At 39.8% G+C, this 20762-nt stretch overlaps 1 protein-coding gene across 1 annotated transcript; it reads left to right on the forward strand.

Annotated features, from left to right (window-relative positions):
* On the forward strand, positions 1–19653 carry adss2 (adenylosuccinate synthase 2). The gene is made up of 13 exons (XM_061040075.1): positions 1–261; positions 6995–7097; positions 11836–11904; positions 12007–12057; positions 12196–12262; positions 13269–13376; positions 13719–13800; positions 13879–14005; positions 16235–16389; positions 16605–16729; positions 17057–17154; positions 17423–17572; positions 18950–19653. Exons 1-13 carry the CDS (start codon positions 64–66, stop codon positions 19000–19002), a joined length of 1386 nt encoding a protein of 461 aa, XP_060896058.1. The 5' UTR covers positions 1–63; the 3' UTR covers positions 19003–19653.
* The last annotated feature ends 1109 nt before the right edge of the window (positions 19654–20762 follow it).

Consider the following 20762-nt stretch of genomic DNA (forward strand, 5'->3'; position numbering starts at 1 on the left):
GCATCGCATCAGCCCGGTGCGAAAGGGCGCTCAAGTGTAGTCAGCGGCAGCGACCCAGCGGAAATGTCGGAGAGTGGGAGTCAGGAGCCCGCCGGTGCCGCGGCCCCCCGAAACGGCAGCGACAGCCCGACAAAACGAGCTCCCATCCCGGCCGTGGGCAACACGGTGATCGTGGTGCTCGGGGCTCAGTGGGGCGACGAGGGGAAAGGAAAAGTTGTGGATCTTCTGGCACAAGACGCGGACATGGTCTGCAGATGTCAGGTAGGTTTAGCCCAGCGTGTTGCGTTCACTTTGTTCTGCTTCCACTACAGGTGAAGCTTAGTCAGCGGGGAACACTGCCGCCAGGTAACTCACGCGCTTAAACGTTCTCTCTATTATAGCGACCTGACTTGCTGTTTGCTAGCTTACCAACACCTCAATGTGTATCAAGTGTTTTGCTAATGTCACCTTGAATTCCTGCTAGCTACTTAGCTCCTCGGACACATTTAATAATTTGATGAATTTGTCTCCTGTCGCGCGCACATGACAAGGAAACGTTAGCGCGAGACCTTTTGGTGACCAGGTGCATCACCTCAGTGTTGTTGGCTTTAAAGACACACCGGCAAACTCATTATCAGAAGTGTTGGCAGCAGACTGAGAGGCATTTAGTGATAACAATAATTACAGGGTTTAGAGGTGATGTTGATATTACTCTGTAACATCTGTTACAGTGGTTCTGTTACATTGGTTCTGTTACATTGGTTCTGTTACAGTGGTTCATGCATTGTCCTCCCATTAAAGTCTTAATGATGGCTGCGTTGGTCTTGAATGCAGCATTTAAGATAAATTCATTCATCTTGGTAACTTTGTGAAATGTATTATTCAAGTCTGTCTACCACCTGTTAGCACTCCTACTTGTGGATGTCTGGAGCTGTAACCTTAAATGGGTGAAACACCTAAATTGTAGCAGATCTTTATTTGGTGTAATAGCCAACCATATGTTGTCAACAACTGTTTGCTAGACAAGGAGTCTACATCTGTTATGTATACAAATCAGTGTCATGTCGTCTTTATTGTTTAATAGTGATGCACCCAAATAGAAAGGAATTTGTGGGTTGCACCTTTTAACAGAACATAAGCAGCACTGTGAACACTGTTATTTTGTCAGTCAAGCGATTTGTAAGCATGCGTGTTTGGTGAAGTTGTCTGACCTCGGCCGATTAAATGGTGTTATAATCTACAGTCTGTTTCACGATTTCTTCATTGGATTTATACAGCAGAAACAACCCCCACCTAACACATAGGCTGCCTATGTATGAATAGTTTAAACTGAGAGATTAAAAAAAAATACCATTACGTTTTCATGATACCCACATTTGTAGATGTAGGATACATTGACTTTTTTTTTTAAACATAATTTAGAAGAAGAAAAAAGGTTGGAGTGTTACTCTCGCCACTGTCTGCAGGATATTTAGCTGACAGGAGGTCATTGTTTTGCACCATAATCCGTTGATATTGTATTCTGATATCACATTTTCTTCAACTAAGTTGTTTGCTTGAGAAAGCTGCCTTTTTATTATTACCTTTTCTGTAGTCATAATGGTGCTAAGTTTGTGAAAATCCATTACGAGAATAGGAGTGGGCCTGTCAGACTGTCAATACAGATGTTACTCAAACAATCATACGTCAGATTTGAGGGGTGTGTGGGAATGAAGTGGCCATAGATGGGTGCTGTGTGACTGTGGACTTAGACAAACAGTATTCCTCAAAGATATAAAGATGCTATACACTCTTAAAGTTCAGTAATCACGATGATGTTGTTTTATCTTATCATGCTATTTGACCCCCTTCACTTAAATCTGGACTTGATCGGCAGCATGCTTCAGCTCCTGAAGGGTGATTTGTGTTTTATTTGCATGCACTGTGGTTTACAAAACAGGATAGAAGACTCTGAAATGTCATGGGTTGTTGTGTCACTGGGCTTTTGGCCCTCTTTGATTGACCTGAGAATATCACTGTCCCTGATCTCCATGATCAGTAGTAGGTATGGCACAGAGTGAAGGCATTAGAGGGAGAATAAAGCCTAAGTCTAAAATTTGAAGAAGAAAAAAAGGAGTGGGATTTTGCTTTGATGGCATAGAGCCATATACTTCAAACACATCCATCACAACAAGAAAGCTTTCTGTCATTTTTGTAGTCATGGTCTCCGGTGTAACTGTGTACAGTGTCTTTACTCAATCTGTCTTTCTGGACTTTAATAATGTGTTTTGGAAATAATTGACAGTCGAGGCAGTGAGTGCGTTAGCAGCACAACAATGTGGAGTTGAGCACTTCCTACTGTTGTTGAAAAGCTAAACCGTTGTAGCTCTCTGTAGTGTCTGTTTACACCTTTCCTGTTCCAGAATCAGTAGACAAAAAGTCTTGTTAGAAAATGAGGCAAAGGTAGTGGATAAAGTCACAATGACTTGCTGTGAATTGCCATTGCAAGGCTTTTGTACCTTACATTTCAGCATTGTAACCAAACCTTATTTAGACTTGAGAAGTTTTGGCTGTGCGTTTGTTCTACTCTTACGGGGGGGGGAAAGTTTGTCATTGTAATCAACATGAAGTATTTGCCAGTCCTGCATAGTTTTGTTGTCCAGCTCTATGATGAGACGACTGATATGTCTAATGAAATAAACTCTGAAAGTATTTTTCTAGCTAAAATCAAACTCTTGCAGATTTCAGCCATTCCAGACTGAGGATTTGCTTCTCTTATTTAATGAGTGAGAGAATCTTGTTTATCCGTCTTGTAGTTCAGACGACTATAAATTGTTACTGTTGATAACAAGTTGACATGTGAATTCTTCTGAGCCGCTGAATGTCGTTCCTGCAGTCCTGCTGCCATGGCAGGACACATGTAAAAATAAACCCCTCTCTGGCAGCGTGCTCTATGTACATTATGTTGTGTGTGTTGAAATGCTGAGCAGATAGCGTTGATCTTTTTATAAAAAGAGCCTCACCAGCAGTCTCACCAGTGTTCCTAGAAGTCACAGTGGGGGCTGCAAGAAAGGAAAGAAGGGGTTTTTGCTGAAGCTATGGGTTTGTTTGTGCTACCAGCAAAAACATGTCTCAGACTGCTGATAGCAGCCATTATGATGAATTACATAACATATCATGTTATACAGGGCAAAGGGCTCGTGTAGTTTAGTTTGGCTGATCAGGCATCATAATTAAATATTTTTTATTTTTACTTTTAGAGACCATTAATTTGACCTTTTCTTTAGTAATATGCAATCAAAGTAACTTTACTTTTACTTGAGTACAATATTCTTGTACTCTTTCCAGCCCTGGTTGGAAAATAACAAATCTTTGTACAGTGTTAATCTATGAAAAGGAGGCTACCATGAGCATCTTCACAATACTCTGACATTTTTAGTCAAAACAATGAGTTGATGAAGCAAGTCTTCAGTAATTAGCTGGAGGACTCTAGAAACTCTGTTGGTTAGCTCTTTGTCCTGAGTTGTATTAAAGTAAAATGCAATAGAGTACACATCCAAAACACACACTTTTTTGGAACTTTGAGGTAAATTCCTTAACGCTGGTTGGAGATAAGAAGTATTTCTGAAACAGAACTGAGTGGCTCTGAAACAAGTTCGTCAGGTTACAATGAGGACATTTCCTGTCCGTCTGAGTGACACTCTGAGAAACAAAATCAGGATATTTTTGGTTAAGTCTCTTATTTGTTTGCCAAGAGACACTTTATTTTCCACAGTGTCATAATAATATATATGATTTCAGCTAGAGATCTCTACACCAAGCACACATTCATTGATGTGAAGTGGTTGCCTTGGAGATGACAACCGAAACCAGGGCTTGGTTCAAACAAATACTATTATTTGTTGACTCTTCACACGTTGTACTTTTTGACTAAAGAGGTTTTGTGGACACACTTTTTGCAGTCATTTAGACTCTATGTGTTTTGTATTGAAGAAACACACCTGCCCTATAGAAATCTGTACCTACCTTCATATTGACAACTGGAATAGACCGACAAGTCCCTTCAGCTTCATGTTTAACAGCACTTAAAAAGAGCAGGTGGTTGGCTCTGACTTGAGACCTTTAGCCTATTCAGGAGGGTGTTTCTGCTCATACAAAAACTTACAACACTCCTGTTCAATAAACATTCATATCTGAGTCTCACTTTTGACAAGTCTTTCATAATTTGTAGTTCCTTTTTAGATAGACTAAAACTAAACTTGACTCTTGGCGTAAGAGTTATTTCAGCTGAAACTGTATCCCATGTCTTCCCTTTAAACCAAAGTAGCATGTCGTTACACCTGTTTCTAACCTTAGGTCAGGAGAGGGTCACAGGTCCAGATCAGGTATCATGTGTTGACTAATTTGAACCAACATTTTAGGTAGTAACTTTATTATGAAAGCGGTAAAAGGGAAACCTTCACATATCCTCCATTGCTATAAGAAACTAGGGGTGGGATAAAATGTTTATACAGCACTTTATTGTTTCCCTGACTTGTGATACAATGATCTAGTTACTGGTGCTAAATACTGATATTTTAATTTACCGTGCATTTTTTTTTTAGCTTTAAACAGATTAACATGGCAATCTGACTCACTGGGTCACTGCTTACAGCGGCACCCCTGACATGTACGAGGGTAATGTGAGCAGAATTTAATAAAGAAGTAGAAGATGACAGTGGGATAATGTCCGACAGAAGTGGCGTTAAGAGATGAAGCATAATAATAGGTGAAACTGAATCCAAATTTCAGTGAATATGTAATTTAATCCTGCTTTTGACCTTTCTTGAAGCATTTTGTATCCCTCAATTAATCCTATGCCTTGTTGTATCATTGTAACATTTTCTTGCAATTCATCAATTATCTCAGAATCGCAGTTTAATGATGATATATTTATTGTGGCTACACATCGTGCATTGTATCGTATCACATCGTATCGCATTGCATTATATGTTGTACTGTGGCTCAACCCTGCGATTCCCCCCCCTATAAGGAACCACTACTTTACTTCTCCAAAGACGTATAACAGGGTAAATATCAGAAGAAACCAGAGGAAGAGCAACAGAGGATGTAACGCATAACAAAACAAACAACAGTAATTGATCAAAAAATTACGTTTTTCCTCCACAAATGACAGGCCTATCGGGACTGTATGAGAACCACAGTCTGCTTCTGTGGGGGATGGTATAAATCGTAAAAGTATCTTTAAAAGGAGAGGCATCTACCCCCCCATCTGTGCCTCCTCTCCACCTTCAGGGCGCTGCTGTGGCCAGGAATAACCCTGCGTGGTCGAAGCACATGCTGGGCTTGATTTATACCCACAGGCCACAGCAATAGGATCACATCTTTATCTCGAGACAGACTGAAGTTGAGTTTGCATCTAAGGACATGAGAAGTGATGCTTGTGTTCTTTTCAAAGCTAATTATATCATATTGTTTTTTTACGTAAAAGCTGCAGAGTATAACCTCTGACTGTGAAACGCTAAGCAGAGAGGAGCAAAGCAGGTTAGATTGTGACGTACTCGTTCTGGGACGAACTTCGCTTTCTTGACTCCACATCAGAATGTTTTCTCTTCATTGTCAGCCCTGTTATATCATGAGCCGGCCTCAAAGCGTGGCTAGTTTAACAGTCAGTTAACACATATTGTCTTTGTTTAATGCAGTTCTTTTCCCCGCCTATCTGAAAATGTTTTTCCTTTTGATCGACCAATCAGAGCAGTCCATTTGCAGGCTGCTGCACACAAATAACATCATAACTGAAGCCTCATTTGAAATGGATTAACCTTTGAATAGACAAAACCTAATAAAGTTAGGTAACATATTATTTACTATTAAAATAAAGGTGGCATTTGTGGGCTACAGTTTGTAAACAACATTAAAAGTATGCATCTCCTCCTTGGTTCACTAACACCAGCAGCTTCCTCTTGACACTTATTGTTATATTTTTTCCCTCTAGATTTATTTTTTGGCTTGATTAACAGCATAAACTAAAAAGCAGAAAGGAGTACGAAGCAGTTTTTATTTTGTGCATGAAGTGCAGCGGTGCAGGATTTTCCTGAATATTGTCTGCTGCGTCCTGACGTTGGCTTACCCCTTCATCTTGTGCTACATTGACTTGCAGGAAAAAGTCTGGGTAAAGTCAAGGTGAACATTTCATACGTTTGCTTTCACACATGTAGCACACCCCCAAAAGTTTTGTGCACGTGAAAAAGGCTGTCAAAGGGGTCTACAGACTCAATGAGCAAAAGTTGACATCTAGAAATTGCAGACGTCAGCAGATGCCCCTCTTATAAATGTTTCGACACAGAAACTCTACAGCGATACTGCTAAACTTCAAACTTTAGTTTTGTAGTTTTTCCTGTTTTTATCTTTTTTGTGAGTGAAACTTGCCCATGAATGGGAAGCTTCACACGTTAACTTTCACCTCCTCTAGGTCGTGGTTGCATTCATCAGGCTGAAACCAGTGAGGTTTGTTCAGTATAAAAAAAAAGCTTCACAAACAACTACTATTTGAGGTATTCCAGGCCCAGTCACTGTCCTGGTTTTGGTTTTGGTCCTGATTGTATTATTGCACTTGACTTGATTCATGCTTAAGGGCAAATTATTTTAAAAAGCGGAAAACATCAGGTTAATCCACTGTTGGATGTTTGTTGTTTGATTTGGGAGTTCGGAATTTGGAGCAGCAAGTCTCAACAGGACTTTGTTATGGGTGCTCGAAACAACATGCCTACAACATTATATACTGTACATAATGTTTAATACAAAGTACCAGCAAATTCATTTAGCATGTTCCTTGCCCACACATTTGTAAGTTTACACTGCTGTGGACCTTTCCCTTAGATGTGACTGCACAGTGAGCAACAATCTCCAAGCAACAGGCACACATACTAACACACAGTGGTTTATGTGTGATGCCTGTTGCTACTCGCTAAACTATTCAGCCTTCCTTCCAGCTCAAACTTTGTATTATGTTTGACTGTGTATCTTTTCTCTGCAGGGTGGAAACAACGCAGGACACACAGTGGTGGTAGACTCAGTAGAATACGACTTTCACCTCCTCCCCAGTGGCATCATCAACCCCAAGGTCACCGCCTTCATTGGTGTGTAACTCACAGAAATGCATCCACACAAAAACACTAAAAGTTACACTTCTGCTTGCACACTTTTCTCACACACTATTATGCACAGGCCCTTGTTCCAAGGTCATCTCATTTAGCTATTTTCTTGATGAATAGATCAACCCTGCTTTTAGCCTGGCTTTCGTCATTGCCAGAGTAACAGCCTCCATTTTGACTGCTACAGTGAGAGTGATCAGCTTGACTCAGAGCCAGACTTCACATCACATCCACTCCTCTGCAGTAACTTCATTAGCTAATGGTGTCTTACTCTTTCTTTTAGCCTTTTAAACCTCCTCACATGACACTTCAACATACACCACTGCATGATATGTCAATACATAATTACATTTCCATGTTTTATTTTTTGGAATATATGAGACATTAGTGGTATTCTGCAAACTCAGACAATCGTATAGAGTTGATGGAAGGTGTGTCAAGTGTGACAAAGTGTTCAGTTCACATTGCATGTGTCATGCCCATATTTATGTTAGTCTTCTGTTTATTTTTTATTCAGAAATCAAGAAAGATGGTAAACATAACTAAATGTATTTTTTTGTAAAATTGATTGAGCTGAGATGATAACGTTTCTTTTCATCCGTAGATGTGTTCAGATTTTTTGTCTCTGAGTTTGAAACACATTTGTTGCTGTGGATGGTGTTAAGATTATTTTTAAAAGGACAGCTGGTTGGTCTGTCATTCACTGAATTTCCATGCAGATCATGAATCAAAGTTCCATTACAAGCTGTGAAAGGATTATTTCATTAAATAGAGACCCAATTAAAACATAACAAGCAAAAGCATCTATTCCTTAATGATGCAGTATTTTATGCATGTAGATATTAATAGACATCCTACCAGCTTGGCTCTTTGAGTGGCCATATCAGTTGGTCTGTCCGTCTTCCACTTTGGTGCAGACAGAAATATCTCAACAACTGTTGCATAGATTGCCATTAAACTTGGTACATACAGTTATTTTTTTACACATGATGCATCCTACTAACTTTGTGGTTCCCTGACTTTTTCTCTATTACCATGAAGTTAAGTTGTTTTCTTCTAAATTAAATATCTCATGGATGAATTGTAATCGTTTGCGTGGCTTTTCCAGTAGTGCCATTCACCGAGTCAAGATATCTTATCAGCCCCAATGCCTATCTGCTTAATTGAGGGGGTAAATAAATATTACTGAATAGGAAAGTCTTGAATAAACTCAAAAGTCAAGTAAGCAGCCATGGCAATGTTTGAAGAGAAATTGACCACACACTAAGCTCAAATAATTTTCATCCTCATTTGGTTTCACTAAGTTGTTAAACTAAGAAGTTTCTGTTCACAGATGCAGCTATGTGTGAATATTTATTGTGTACTTTGTGCCAAACTTCTCTTTGAATAATCATAGCATGGGGTGCTGACAGCCTAGCACAGGGGTCCTCAACCCCTTTGACTACACGGTCCAGACCAGCACTGTCATATTTCTGACGGACGGATGTTGGGAATATTACACACCTTATGGCAATCCTCTAATGTCTTATTATTCATGTTAAAATAACCCAGGCTACTGTAGAAAACCCTCAGATCAAAACTTCACCTGCGATCAGTGTGAGCCCTGAGCCTGTTTTCATGTGATCGTTGCACTTCATTATGTGTGAGTGACCGGCGCAGCCTGTTCTCACATCCAGTCTGCTGCGGAGCCTTGTTTTGGTGGCAGTCAGTGAGGATAGTGGAGACACTCTCCACTCATTCAGCTTTGTTTGTGAGCCTTTTTTTTTCAGCAGGCCCAGTAAAAAAAAACAAAAAAACGTGTCAATGTCATCTGTTTCTTCATGTTTTCTCCTCACTAGCTAACTCTTTATTCATCCATTTATTCAAACCTTTATTTATTCTCGAAAGGATATTGACATTTCCCTAATTTCCATTGACGTCAATATTGCAAGCATATCAAAAACAAGCAAAACAACAACAAACACTTTTTAATCAATTACAAAAACAATTGAGATAAATTAAAACACAAGTTTAAAAGTAGTGGCTAGAAATCAAACTCCTAAACTCTGCAAGAGAGGGAAGAACTCCAATCTTGAGAGTTTGCTGGAGAGTCTTCTATGAAGTTAGGGCATCAAAAGAGAATACAGTTTTACAAAGGTAATTGAGAGCTCGAGGGACTTCAGAACAAGTCAGTAGAACGGGTTATGTAGGTGATGGAATTCCTCTCCAAGAGGGTCTGTTATGTAAGTTGGAAGTTTTCCGAAAAGGGCCTTGCAAATATATAGAAAACAATGTTTGTTGCACCTCTCTTCAAGAGAAGGTCAGCCTTATATCTCATACAGGACACAATGATGAATGCCAAATCTAGCACCTCTTAAAAATCTGAGGGCAGAGTGATAGACAGTGTCCAGAGGCTTTAGAGTTGAAGCTGCAGCATGTCTATAAATGACATCGCCTTTAGCCATAACTGACAAGAATACGGCTTCAATAACAAAAAAAATCTACACAATCAATCTTAATGGCTCTGGAGAATAGCATACAATTTGTTTTTATTTCATTAAGTAGCAGTTTTTGATTTATAAAAATTATTTGATAGAATTAAAAACAGTAAGTTTTTGATGGCTAATGTATTCTGAATCTGCAAGAGGTGGGGGAATAAATTGATACAGCATAGTATCGTGATATTTTGCATGGCAATATTCAGTAAAGACAAATAAAAGGGGAGAAGGAAATGAAAACAGTTAATCCATAAATACAGTGCAGTTATGAATGCAGCAAAAGTATACTAGAGACATTTGTGATCTCATGTAGGTTTATGTGTGAGAACAATTTTGTTTCTCCTTCAGCCATGATTTAATACCTTTGTTAAAAATATTAAAACTGTGTTGCATTTTCAGTTCAGTGGGTAGACCATTCCAGAGATTAGCTCCTCGGACAGAGAAGGCTGATTGTCCAAATGAGGTTTTGCGCATTCGAATGCAACAGTTACTGCTTACTGAAGCGCGTGTTGACTCGACTAGAATCCTGATGTTTTGTTACTCGGACACCGCCACAGATACTTAAAGGGATCAGGGTGTTCATGTGTTTCTTTTAATGACAGCAGTCAATATAACAACTGAACAATTATTTGAGCTGTCCAGCTTAGTTTTTATTCCTGCTTCTCCCGTTTCTGAGCGCACCTGAATGTATGTCTCATTGCCTGAGCACCCCTGAATGCAGCATGCTGAAGGCACATCCCCTGAGTAACGGCAGAGAGAGAGACATGCCCAGAAAAGTCTGAAGTAAGCTATGCGGACTACTGTATTTTATGATGGTTCTTACAAACTTTTTATTATTGCATGTGCGTCCGTCAGACACAACCACACACACAGGCCTCCGCTGGTGGGAGTGTGCTCACCTGTGTTCGCGCAAATGTCTGTGTGTGTGCGTATGTGTGTGCAGCGGGGCGAAACTCTGCCGTGCGCAATACATAGAGCAGAGGAGAATTGTAAACGCGCGACCATGTAGAGACAGAAATGAAATGCCGTCAGGCTATTTAGTTTGTTTAATAAAAGGTCAAGGTGCAGACCTGTTCTATAGGAAAGGTATCCTTATGACTTCTGTTGTGATCTGGCGCTATGTAGAAAATAAAATGAACTTGACCATCAAGGGGGGTGGGCCGCCCCCCTAATATAATGGTAGGGGAAACACTGGAAAATAAATGGCTTAAGTTATTATTTATCAAAGATTCCATAACTTTTGCCAGACAGGGTTATTTGGAGATGGGATGATAATTGTTCAGATCATCCCTGGCACCACCTTTTATGCAAGGGAACCACATGTGCAGATTTCCATACATTAGGAAACTTCCTGTTGCAATCGGAAGTTTAAAAAAGAAATAATCTAAATTGTCCTCCCCAGTAGAGCTCCTGGAATCTAAGGATTGAATCAGTGTTGCTATCAGCAACAACTGGAAGGAGCTTAGGATATCCTTTATCAAATCAAATTTGCAGCATCTGCGAAGTGCTTGTTAAGGACAAGGCACATTTCAGATTCATTTGATAGCGCAGAATCACCAATTTCTAGATAAGTAATCAGATTTAGCTTTTCCAACAGCTGAGGACCCCTGGCCTAACAGTTAGGTGGTGCACCATGTACGGAGGCTATTTAAGCAGGCGGACAGAGTTCAAGAAGTCTGACCTGCGGCTCCTTTCCCATCACCCCCCACTTACTCTATCCACTGTCCTATCAATAAAGAATAAAGCCCCACACCCCAAACAAATAAAACTTAAAGAAGTGAGCTTAAGTATCTTGAGACGGCTTGTAATTAAGTTAGATACATCAAGGTTTATCCCTGTTTCAATAAATCTTTATTGGTAAAGCGCCAATCCATAACAAGTGTTATCTGGAGACACTTAACAAAAAGCAGGTGAAAGACCTTACTCCTTGTTATGTTACAAAAAGCAGGTACAATACCTTACTGATTGCTAACCCAGCGTTAACCCATCATGGGCACAGCACTTAGCAACATCTAGCAAAAGTTACAGTGGCAAGAAAAAACTTCCTTTTAAGAGGCAAAAATCTTGGGGCAAATCCAGGCTCATGGATTCAAACCTTGAATGAAGGCTACTTCATTCAAATCTTTATTTACAGTCCTTGTGGTTTAAACTTTTTGACTGTTATCGTTCTTCTAAGAATTCTTAATATAGTTCTTGCATTTGTTGACTGACCTTCAACTATTTATTTTCCCTTTTTTGTGCCTTAGGCAATGGTGTAGTGATCCACCTTCCAGGCTTGTTTGATGAAGCAGAAAAGAATGAGCGCAAGGGAAAAGGTAAAAACTGTTTAACACACTTAAAGTAGTGGAACACGGCTTTGATTTATTCTGTGGAGACTCAAAGGATGTCTGTGTGTTTATTTGTGTGTCTATTGGTAGGTCTCAAAGACTGGGAAAAAAGGTTGATCATCTCAGACAGAGCACATATTGGTAAGTTTTTTGTTTTTTTTTACCATCCCCTTCATTTTAATCTGTGTGAATGTTTGAATGAATGCTTGCACAAATGTATGTTTGAGTGCTGCTTTCTCTGAGGTGTGTGAAAGTGTCCTCTCTCTCCCTCCTCTACAGTGTTTGACTTCCACCAAGCAGTTGATGACATTCAGGAACAGCAGAGACAAGATCAAGCAGGCAAGAAGTAAGAAACCTGTTGATTGAAAATAGCTGATACAAGCTCACACACACACACACACTTACGCTTACTTGTGTCTCTATACATGTGAGGACCCTAATTAAAATAATTTACATATATATCATAATGCCTTACTCCAACCTTAACACACTTGCAACACTTTGTCGCAACCGCCAACACACACAATTGTGGACATCTGTTGTCTCAGGATCACTGCTCTTCCTGTGTTTGTACAGGGCTGTATATACACAGTGATAAGCAGGGAAATTAAAATAAACGCAGTTTGGTTGAGACAGCATTTCCAATTTGGCAACCACCACTGTCGGGCCCCCTATTGCTGTGAAAGGCAGTAAAATGCCCCTTGCGCAACTGCTGGAGTTAACATTTTTAGATTGATGATATTAATGCATTTAAACAAAAAATTCCAAGTGCTACAATTACATAGGCTGTTGCTGATGATATAGCTTTATACCCATTGGCTTTTTCCATTCTTCAGTTTGCATGTACAGTATGGTAACCAAAGTCGGCTGAGATAAACCTTCCTTTTAATAGACTGAGTTATAACTGCTACATATTGAGTGTGTCATAGGTAAATGGTTAACTAGTTTAACGTTTTATTTTAGCAATCCTACTCTTTTATTTTCCCCTCTGCTGTATAAAAAGAAGTTTCATATGATTGCCAGTGTAAGGACACGTACACATAACACTTATTGTTTCCTGAAGTTTATTACATGGGGGAGTGACCACATGACTATGAGCTGGTATTTTACAGACTATAAACACTGGCTTCTGCAAATAAGATTTGACTGTCCCTTGTTGACACACAGCATTCAACAAACATAACAAGTTTCTTTTTTAGGGATCAGTAACTTTCTAAAAAGTTATTATTTGGTGATGTGATGAAAAGTGTGAAGAGTTGACTGACCTTATCAACTTTGAAACTGTAAAAAAAAAAAAAGAAAAAAAAAGTTGTTGTCACATGCTGATGCTTCTTTTGTTTTTTCCCTCCCAGCCTCGGGACGACAAAGAAGGGGATTGGTCCCGTGTACTCGGCAAAGGCAGCACGTAGTGGCCTCAGGATATGTGACCTTCTGGCTGACTTCACAAAGTTCTCTGAAAGGTCCGTGCCAATAGTACAATATTAAAAGTCTCTAAGTAAAACAAATGAATGAAGTGTATTTTTTCCCTCCAACGACCATTAAGGATGAATTTAAATGTGCCTTTAGTTAGTCTGTGATGTTGTAAGAATTACAAAACTTTTACTGAATTTTAACCACTCACACCTAGCGTCTCATTTATTTACCCGATCTTTTGTAATGCTGCCTAATCTTGACAATGTAATTGCACAATGATTGAGGATGTTGTCATTTGAGCCCTGTTGGATTGAATGACAGAGGAAATAAATTAAACTGATCAAAGAAACTGTGTGTGTGTGTGTGTGGACCGATGTTGTCTGTTACAGGTATAAAGTATTAGCCCAGCAGTACAAGTCTATATACCCTACACTGGAGATTGACAAAGAGGGAGAGCTGGTCAAATTAAAGGTAATAAGGACTACAAAATAAAAAGAGGTTGCTACTAACATGAAACTGGCTGCTTTGTAATAACATTTTGACTTTCAGGACTATGTGGAGCGGATCAAGCCCATGGTTAGAGACGGGGTGCACTACATGTACGAGGCTCTGCATGGTCCTCCAAAGAAGATCCTGGTAGAAGGAGCCAACGCAGCACTGCTGGACATAGACTTTGGTAAGAGGACCGCTGTGTGTGAATGTGTGAGCTTGTATGTGTGTCGCATTTAAGCACACATTGCTTTTAACTTGTGTGGTTCTTTTCCCGGTAGTCCTTTACAAATCAATTATTTGTGCTTACCCTGAGAATAAGTGTGATTTCTAACTGCCAAGCACTGTCGAGTGCATTTATAGTGACCCAGTGAAGTTGCCCTGAGACACTTAAGCTTTGTGATGCTCTTTACAAAAGCCTGCTTGGAGCTCAGACTAGGGATGACGGTAAGTTTACTAACTCCTAAGATGCTCTCACATCCAGGCTCGATGTGCACGCTCACAGTTAGACCACCTAATTCCACCTGACTGTGCATGAGCACGATGGCATCTTGTATCAGCAGTCTGTATGCAACCGATCACATTTAAAACAAATAATCATTAAATCACACAACAGACATGCTAATCTTGTATCATAAAGTGTTATCCAAACACAATGCGTCACTCTTGTGGTATCAGGGCACAGTGTCCTGCTCACTGATCCTGTAGACAAACAACGTCTCTTTCTGACCAGCTTTATCTACTCTTGATATGGAAGTTGTTGCATCAAGCCTTAACATTATACATCTAAACAAAATAACCTTATGTGTTTGTACAGATCTTATCAACCCTTAAAGACATCAATTTATTCAGTAAAGAACACTTTGAGCAGACAGAGACTGCTGATGGACACACTGGCAGCTGTAGTTATCATCCTTGTTCTGCTTTGATTACACAACAGTCTCTATGAATGCTGGGATGATTGGCATGTGGGCAGCCTACAGCATTTAGGCCTGGAAACTCGATCCCCTTTTGTATGTGAAATAGTTGAAACACAATTTCTGAAGCACACCTCTTCTTTTTTCTTTTTTAGATAAAGGTTTATTGTTCATGTCAGTGTGTGAATGGTCATCACCTGGGGGACGGTTCTATAGAAGACACACCACTACAATTACCTGACAGTGTGTTTTGATTTTGTTCTTTCTTTCCAGGAGGCAACGTTTACAACAGCTTGTGAGCCTCAAGCCAAATTCAGTCAGAGCTGTGTATTTGAGAGTTTTTGACCAAATTGAGCAAACATCCAGGTTATGTCATGAGAGCTTCTCCAAAACGCTCTTCAGGCTCAGGGCAGGTACAACAGGACAAATCAGGGAACTGTATCAGGACAGGTGTAGAAAAAGACACATCCACTAACCTCCAATTCACACACACCCCGTGCGCACCGCGGTCCGTCAGCGCCACGGTTTTGCTCCGTCGGACGGCTCGCGCCCATTCACACTGGATCCGTTTCTGGGACGTCAGCGCAGCGGAGTGCACCCATGACACGTCACAGGAGAACTACAAGATCCCGCGGGAATAAAAAGAAAAACATGCAAACAGCATGTTGCTTTGTCTTTCTGAGGATGATTTTTTTGTTCATTCGGTTCCTGTTTTGACGTCATGTTGATAAAATGATGAAAAATACGATCGCGAGTCCGTATATTGTGTTTTATTTTGAAATTGGCCCGGATGCTCTGTGCGTTTCCTTGTCTGACTTCCTGTCCGGGCTTGTCATATTCTGTCCAGCTTGACGCGTGCCTGCAGCGCACTCCGGCGAAAATAGACTCGCTGCGTATTTGAAACGGAACAGAGCGTAGTGCCGTCAGTGGCACGCGCCGGAGACGGACCGCAGCGCGCCCTGTGTGAACACAATGATAGACTAGAGCGGCGCTGACGGACCGCGGCGCGCATGGAGTATGTGTGAATTGGCTGTTCGTCATCACAGCGACATCACACGAAAACTCACCCCCACCTTTGAGAAGAATCAATGTAGAGAGAAACATGGAGGTTAAAAAAGTGGTTTTGAAATACTTTCATTGGAACAGAAGCCCTAAGTGGACATACATCTATACATTCTTTCTACTTTGTTTTCCTGTGATAACAAGTTATTTTCTGATCTTGACATCTCTACTTACTTATCTCATAAAGTTCTGAAAGTTAATCCTGAATAATAACCAATAAAACCATTCATATCAATACATAGGAATCCTCTAGAATGGAGAAATGTTAAAGCTTCTCTCAGCAGGTTATCATTTTAATCTGAACTACTCACAGGCTCAGCTCTGTGCTCTTATCTTAAATAATGCTACTCTCACACTTTGCAAAACTCTTGCTCTAGAATCTCTATCCTTCATTTTTGTATTATTTGTTTCAGTCTTCACTCCTCTTGCCTTTGCAGGCACGTACCCATTTGTGACTTCGTCCAACTGCACTGTGGGCGGTGTATGCACGGGTCTCGGCATGCCGCCTCAGAATGTGGGGGAAGTTTACGGGGTAGTGAAAGCGTACACCACCAGAGTGGGCATCGGAGCGTTCCCATCAGAGCAAAGCAATGTAAGAGTACACACACACACACACACACACACAGTAACATTCACCAATCATTACCAAGTAATAAACATAAACATTATGTTGGTATTCATTAACCACATACTGTCAGCAACTTCACAAGGAGACTGCATTATTTAAATATATTTATGTAGGTGTGTTTCCTAACAGCACCACACAGTGAACTTTATGTTACTCTCTGCTTATTTTGTGATCTTCAGGACATCGGAGAGCTTCTTCAGACCAGAGGGAAGGAAGTGGGCGTGACCACAGGCAGGAAGAGGCGATGTGGTTGGCTGGATCTGGTGCTCATTAAATATGCACACATGATTAATGGCTTTACCGCGTGAGTTCAGTGTGTTTGTTTGAATTCATATAGTTTTATATATATATATGTCTCCCAGAAGATTTATGTTGTAGTTTATTTTTTTATATAAATCATTGTGTATTTTTTGTCTAGTACATTTTTATCTATTTTTCTTTCCAGATCATGTCTCATTTTTTATCTTATTCACTTTTTCAAAAGTAAGATACCAAACTCCAGAGGTGTATTGCATGCTAGCTTGTTTTTGTTGTTGTATTTGTTTCTCACGTTATCAGTAAGAATCTCTCCTGTCTGTGATTGGACACTTTTTTTTTTTTTAACCTTTTTGCTCACTTTGTCCCCTCTTAGTTTAGCACTCACCAAACTGGACATACTTGACGTGTTTGCAGAGATCAAAGTGGGAGTAGCATACAAAGTCGACAACCAAACTATACCTCACTTTCCAGGTGAGTCAGCACACATTTAAAGGTTAATCGAACTGTTTAAAAAAAAGTTTGGTATACAGCAGTGACAGGGCAGCCTGATTAAAGGAGTGTAAGATATCTAGCCTGATACCTGCTTGTCTCGTTTCCTTATTATAGAGAAATCCATTTCAAGGCAGAGACATATTGATCTGTTGTCATAGCTGTGTGATCAATGTCTCATGTGAAGCTGAGGGTGTAATATTACCTCCCTCTCATGTCCCAAACCCTTGTCTTGTTGATTATGTGCCAGCCAATCAGGAGATTTTGCATCGTGTGGAGGTCCAGTATGAGACGCTGCCAGGATGGAAGAGTGACACCTCAGCTGCAAGGACTTTTGAGGAGTTACCTGAGAATGCTCAGAAATATGTCCTTTTCATTGAGGAGCATTTGGGAGTTCCGGGTATGATCCCAGACACACACACACACACACACACACACACACACACACACACACACACACACACACAACCGGGTAGATACAAAGTAGACAGTTAAATAAAAATGGAAGTTTTCATTAATTAAAGTGCTAGAGAGTCATAAGCACTTTTCAGAGTTCAATTCCGCAATGGCGTAATATTGGTGTCCCAGTCTGTGAATTCAATTGTATCACAGCGTTGTGTTACAGCGTTGTGTTACAGCGTTGTGAAGCAGCGTTGTGAAGCAGCGTTGTGAAGCAGTGGGAGTTCCACAAACATAAACAGACACACCCACACACACACACACACACACACACACACAGACATGCTGGCTCCAACAATCCGGTCTCACCCCTGCCTCTGATAGCGGATCAGAGGTGGGATCACTTTGGCTCCCTATTAAGCCTCCAAAACATTCATAGTGATTTTGGCGCTTTTATAGTATAATATGTTTTGTGTGTGTGTGTGTTGCTGAAATGTGTATGTATAAATAAATGTGCCCGCCTTGCCATTTTATTGGGAAAATTTACCAATAGGAAATGGAAACAAATAGAGTTGAGCAATGGCGTTATTCTGATATGAAAAAAAAAAGCCTCGATTGACAGTTCTGATGGAAATTATGCGACTCCAAAACAACTTTGCACACTGCTTCTGTGACGCTTCAGAGTCCTGATCACAGTTTGAGAGTGTCCTCTGCTGGACAACAAGGGAACTGTATCAGCATCTTTTGACAAGTACTGTATGTATGACGAGGGAAGGGCGGGGGAAAGGCGTTACTTGCCGTTTGTTTTTACTTACACCTTTATATTTGGATTAGGTATAATCCCGGGTAATCCCGATAGGAAATGATACAATATGTGATCTGTGGCCTATTTTAACAATAATGCCACAATACAGCGATTGTGCAATATTTGATATATAACGAGACACTCATATAATTATACATCACGATATCTGATAAACTGAAGAATTTGAAATGCCTCTCAACATGTAAAGTGCAGGATGCATGTGTTTATTCACTGACATTTGGTGTCGGTTTGACCTCTTATCACACTTTAACTCTTAACTACATTTCAATGCTGTCCAAAATTATCCCTCTGCATTCCTCTATCCTGCTGTCAGCTTCTTCTTTGGCCAAATAACTAGCGTTCGTGTTACGCTAATCTATGTCATATGCGCCACTTTGAAAAGTGGTGAAATAGTGATAGGCAGCATTTAATGGACAGGGAAGTCTGTTTAGAGTAGTGGTTCTCAACTGGTCTAGCCTAAGGACCCACCACAAACTGTGACCCAGATTTTGGCAGATTGAAATCTGTAGCCAAAAGTCAAGAACTGTATTTTCTTGTTTTCTTTTTCCTCAGTTAAATGGATTGGAGTGGGCAAGTCTCGGGAGTCCATGATTCAGCTGTTCTAGAGGATTGAATGGGAATCAAAGAGGATACACCACAGAGAAACAACTGTACCCTTCACCCCCTCCCCTCCCCTTCACACACAGCCTACCTACCTGTTTGATATTTCAGGAGGAGAACTGACCATCATACTTGTTCTTAATGCTTTACTGTTGTACAATAGGACTGTACCATGTTACAGACCAGTCATCTGTGGATCAGACTCTGACCCTCCTGTATGAATATTTTTAAGTGTCTCCGTTTGGATTTTAAACTACTGTATTTTAAACTTCTAATAACAGCCAGCTTCAAGGTCAGCTGTTTCTTAAATCTTTTCCTTGTTTTAATCATAAATGCAACACACTCTGCAACACCAGCTGCCATCAGGTCTGAGAGAGGACGTGAAGAAATGAACTCAACACACACACACACACACACACACAGAATGACACGGGATCATTGCCCATAAGAACTGTCCACAGACGTATGATTTGTCAAACTACTATGATCATGTTTATTTTTGTTCATCTTTTCTGCTGTTACTGTCCGGTGTTAAATCAGTTTTAAACCTTTGCACTTACGATGCTTTGGACTACCGGTCTATCTTTTTTTATGTTTTCCTCTGCTAGATTTACATCTCATCCTGACATGATAAAGGGAAACTTTAATATTTGTAATTTGTCGTCATGTGTGTTATTACATCACCACACAGATGTTTGGAGCTAAAGCTTTTTATGTTGCCATTTATTCAACCAGAAAATAACCGTTCAAATTCTTGTAGCTAAAGAATGTGCCCATCCTCCTGCACTGTGAGAATGCTTCATTTTAGGTAAGTTTAATATGAATGACTAAAGAAAATCTGGTAAAACAAATGAGAATCGATTTAGAAGGCTGGAATCTAAAAATCACCTGTAAATGTATATCTTACCAACGGAAGATAAGTGAAACCACTTTTAAACTAAGCAGAGCCTTAATATGTTTTCATAAATACTGTAAAAGAAAGTTGATAATGTTTCTCTTTTCTGACTTTTTCTGGAATAAGCTGCACCGGATTTTTAAAACTGTAGTCTTCAATAGTATTTTACTGTTTAAAAAGGTCAGGTGATGCATATATTCAGACTTGCTTTGCCAAAATTGTAATAATCCTAGCTTAGAAAAAGATGAAAACTAAAGAGTACCTCTTAAGTTGAAATAATGAGGATCAACATACCAGTTGTTTTGATTATTATTATTTTTTATTTTTTTAAAGCTTTTTATTAATATCTAACTTACATTCAAAGACAGGGTTCATCTGTGTTTCTCAGACTGTACTTGAAAATACAACCTTCACAGCATTACATGAAAGATGTGTTATTATTTACTTATTTTTAGGCTATTGTCTTTATGTGTGTATTTGTTGTTTCTTTATTTAGATGGGACAGTGGATAGAGTAGGAAATCTGGAGAGGAGGGAATGATGTGGGAAAGGAGCCGGCAGGTCAGACTGGAACCCGGGGCAGCTTCTGGGAGGACTATAGTCGACTTTATTCTCGTTAATTTACGAGTTCAATAAAAATAAAATAAAAAAAATGTTTAACATGGCCCTAACCCTCCGTCATACTTATTCACAAGTTATCAGCCAAACAATAGATAAATGTTCTGATATTCTCAACACACTGTTTCGTAGTTACTTTTTGTGTTATGTCATATACACATATAGTCTCAATGATAGAAAAGGCAAAAAATACCATGTTATTGACTTGCCCTGGGTTTCATTTGAACAATTATTAAGTAGTGAGTGAGTCTGA

This window comes from Labrus mixtus, chromosome 6, assembly GCF_963584025.1.
Source record: "Labrus mixtus chromosome 6, fLabMix1.1, whole genome shotgun sequence".
NCBI classification, from domain to species: Eukaryota; Metazoa; Chordata; class Actinopteri; order Labriformes; family Labridae; genus Labrus; species Labrus mixtus.

Excerpts from the sequence above, each read along its gene's own strand:
- adss2 (XM_061040075.1), top strand. The coding sequence starts at position 64 with ATGTCGGAGAGTGGGAGTCAGGAGCCCGCCGGTGCCGCGGCCCCCCGA. Across the intron at positions 13,377-13,718 it reads TTCACAAAGTTCTCTGAAAG|GTATAAAGTATTAGCCCAGC; the intron begins GTCCGTGCCAAT and ends TGTCTGTTACAG. Across the intron at positions 16,390-16,604 it reads TCCCATCAGAGCAAAGCAAT|GACATCGGAGAGCTTCTTCA; the intron begins GTAAGAGTACAC and ends TGTGATCTTCAG.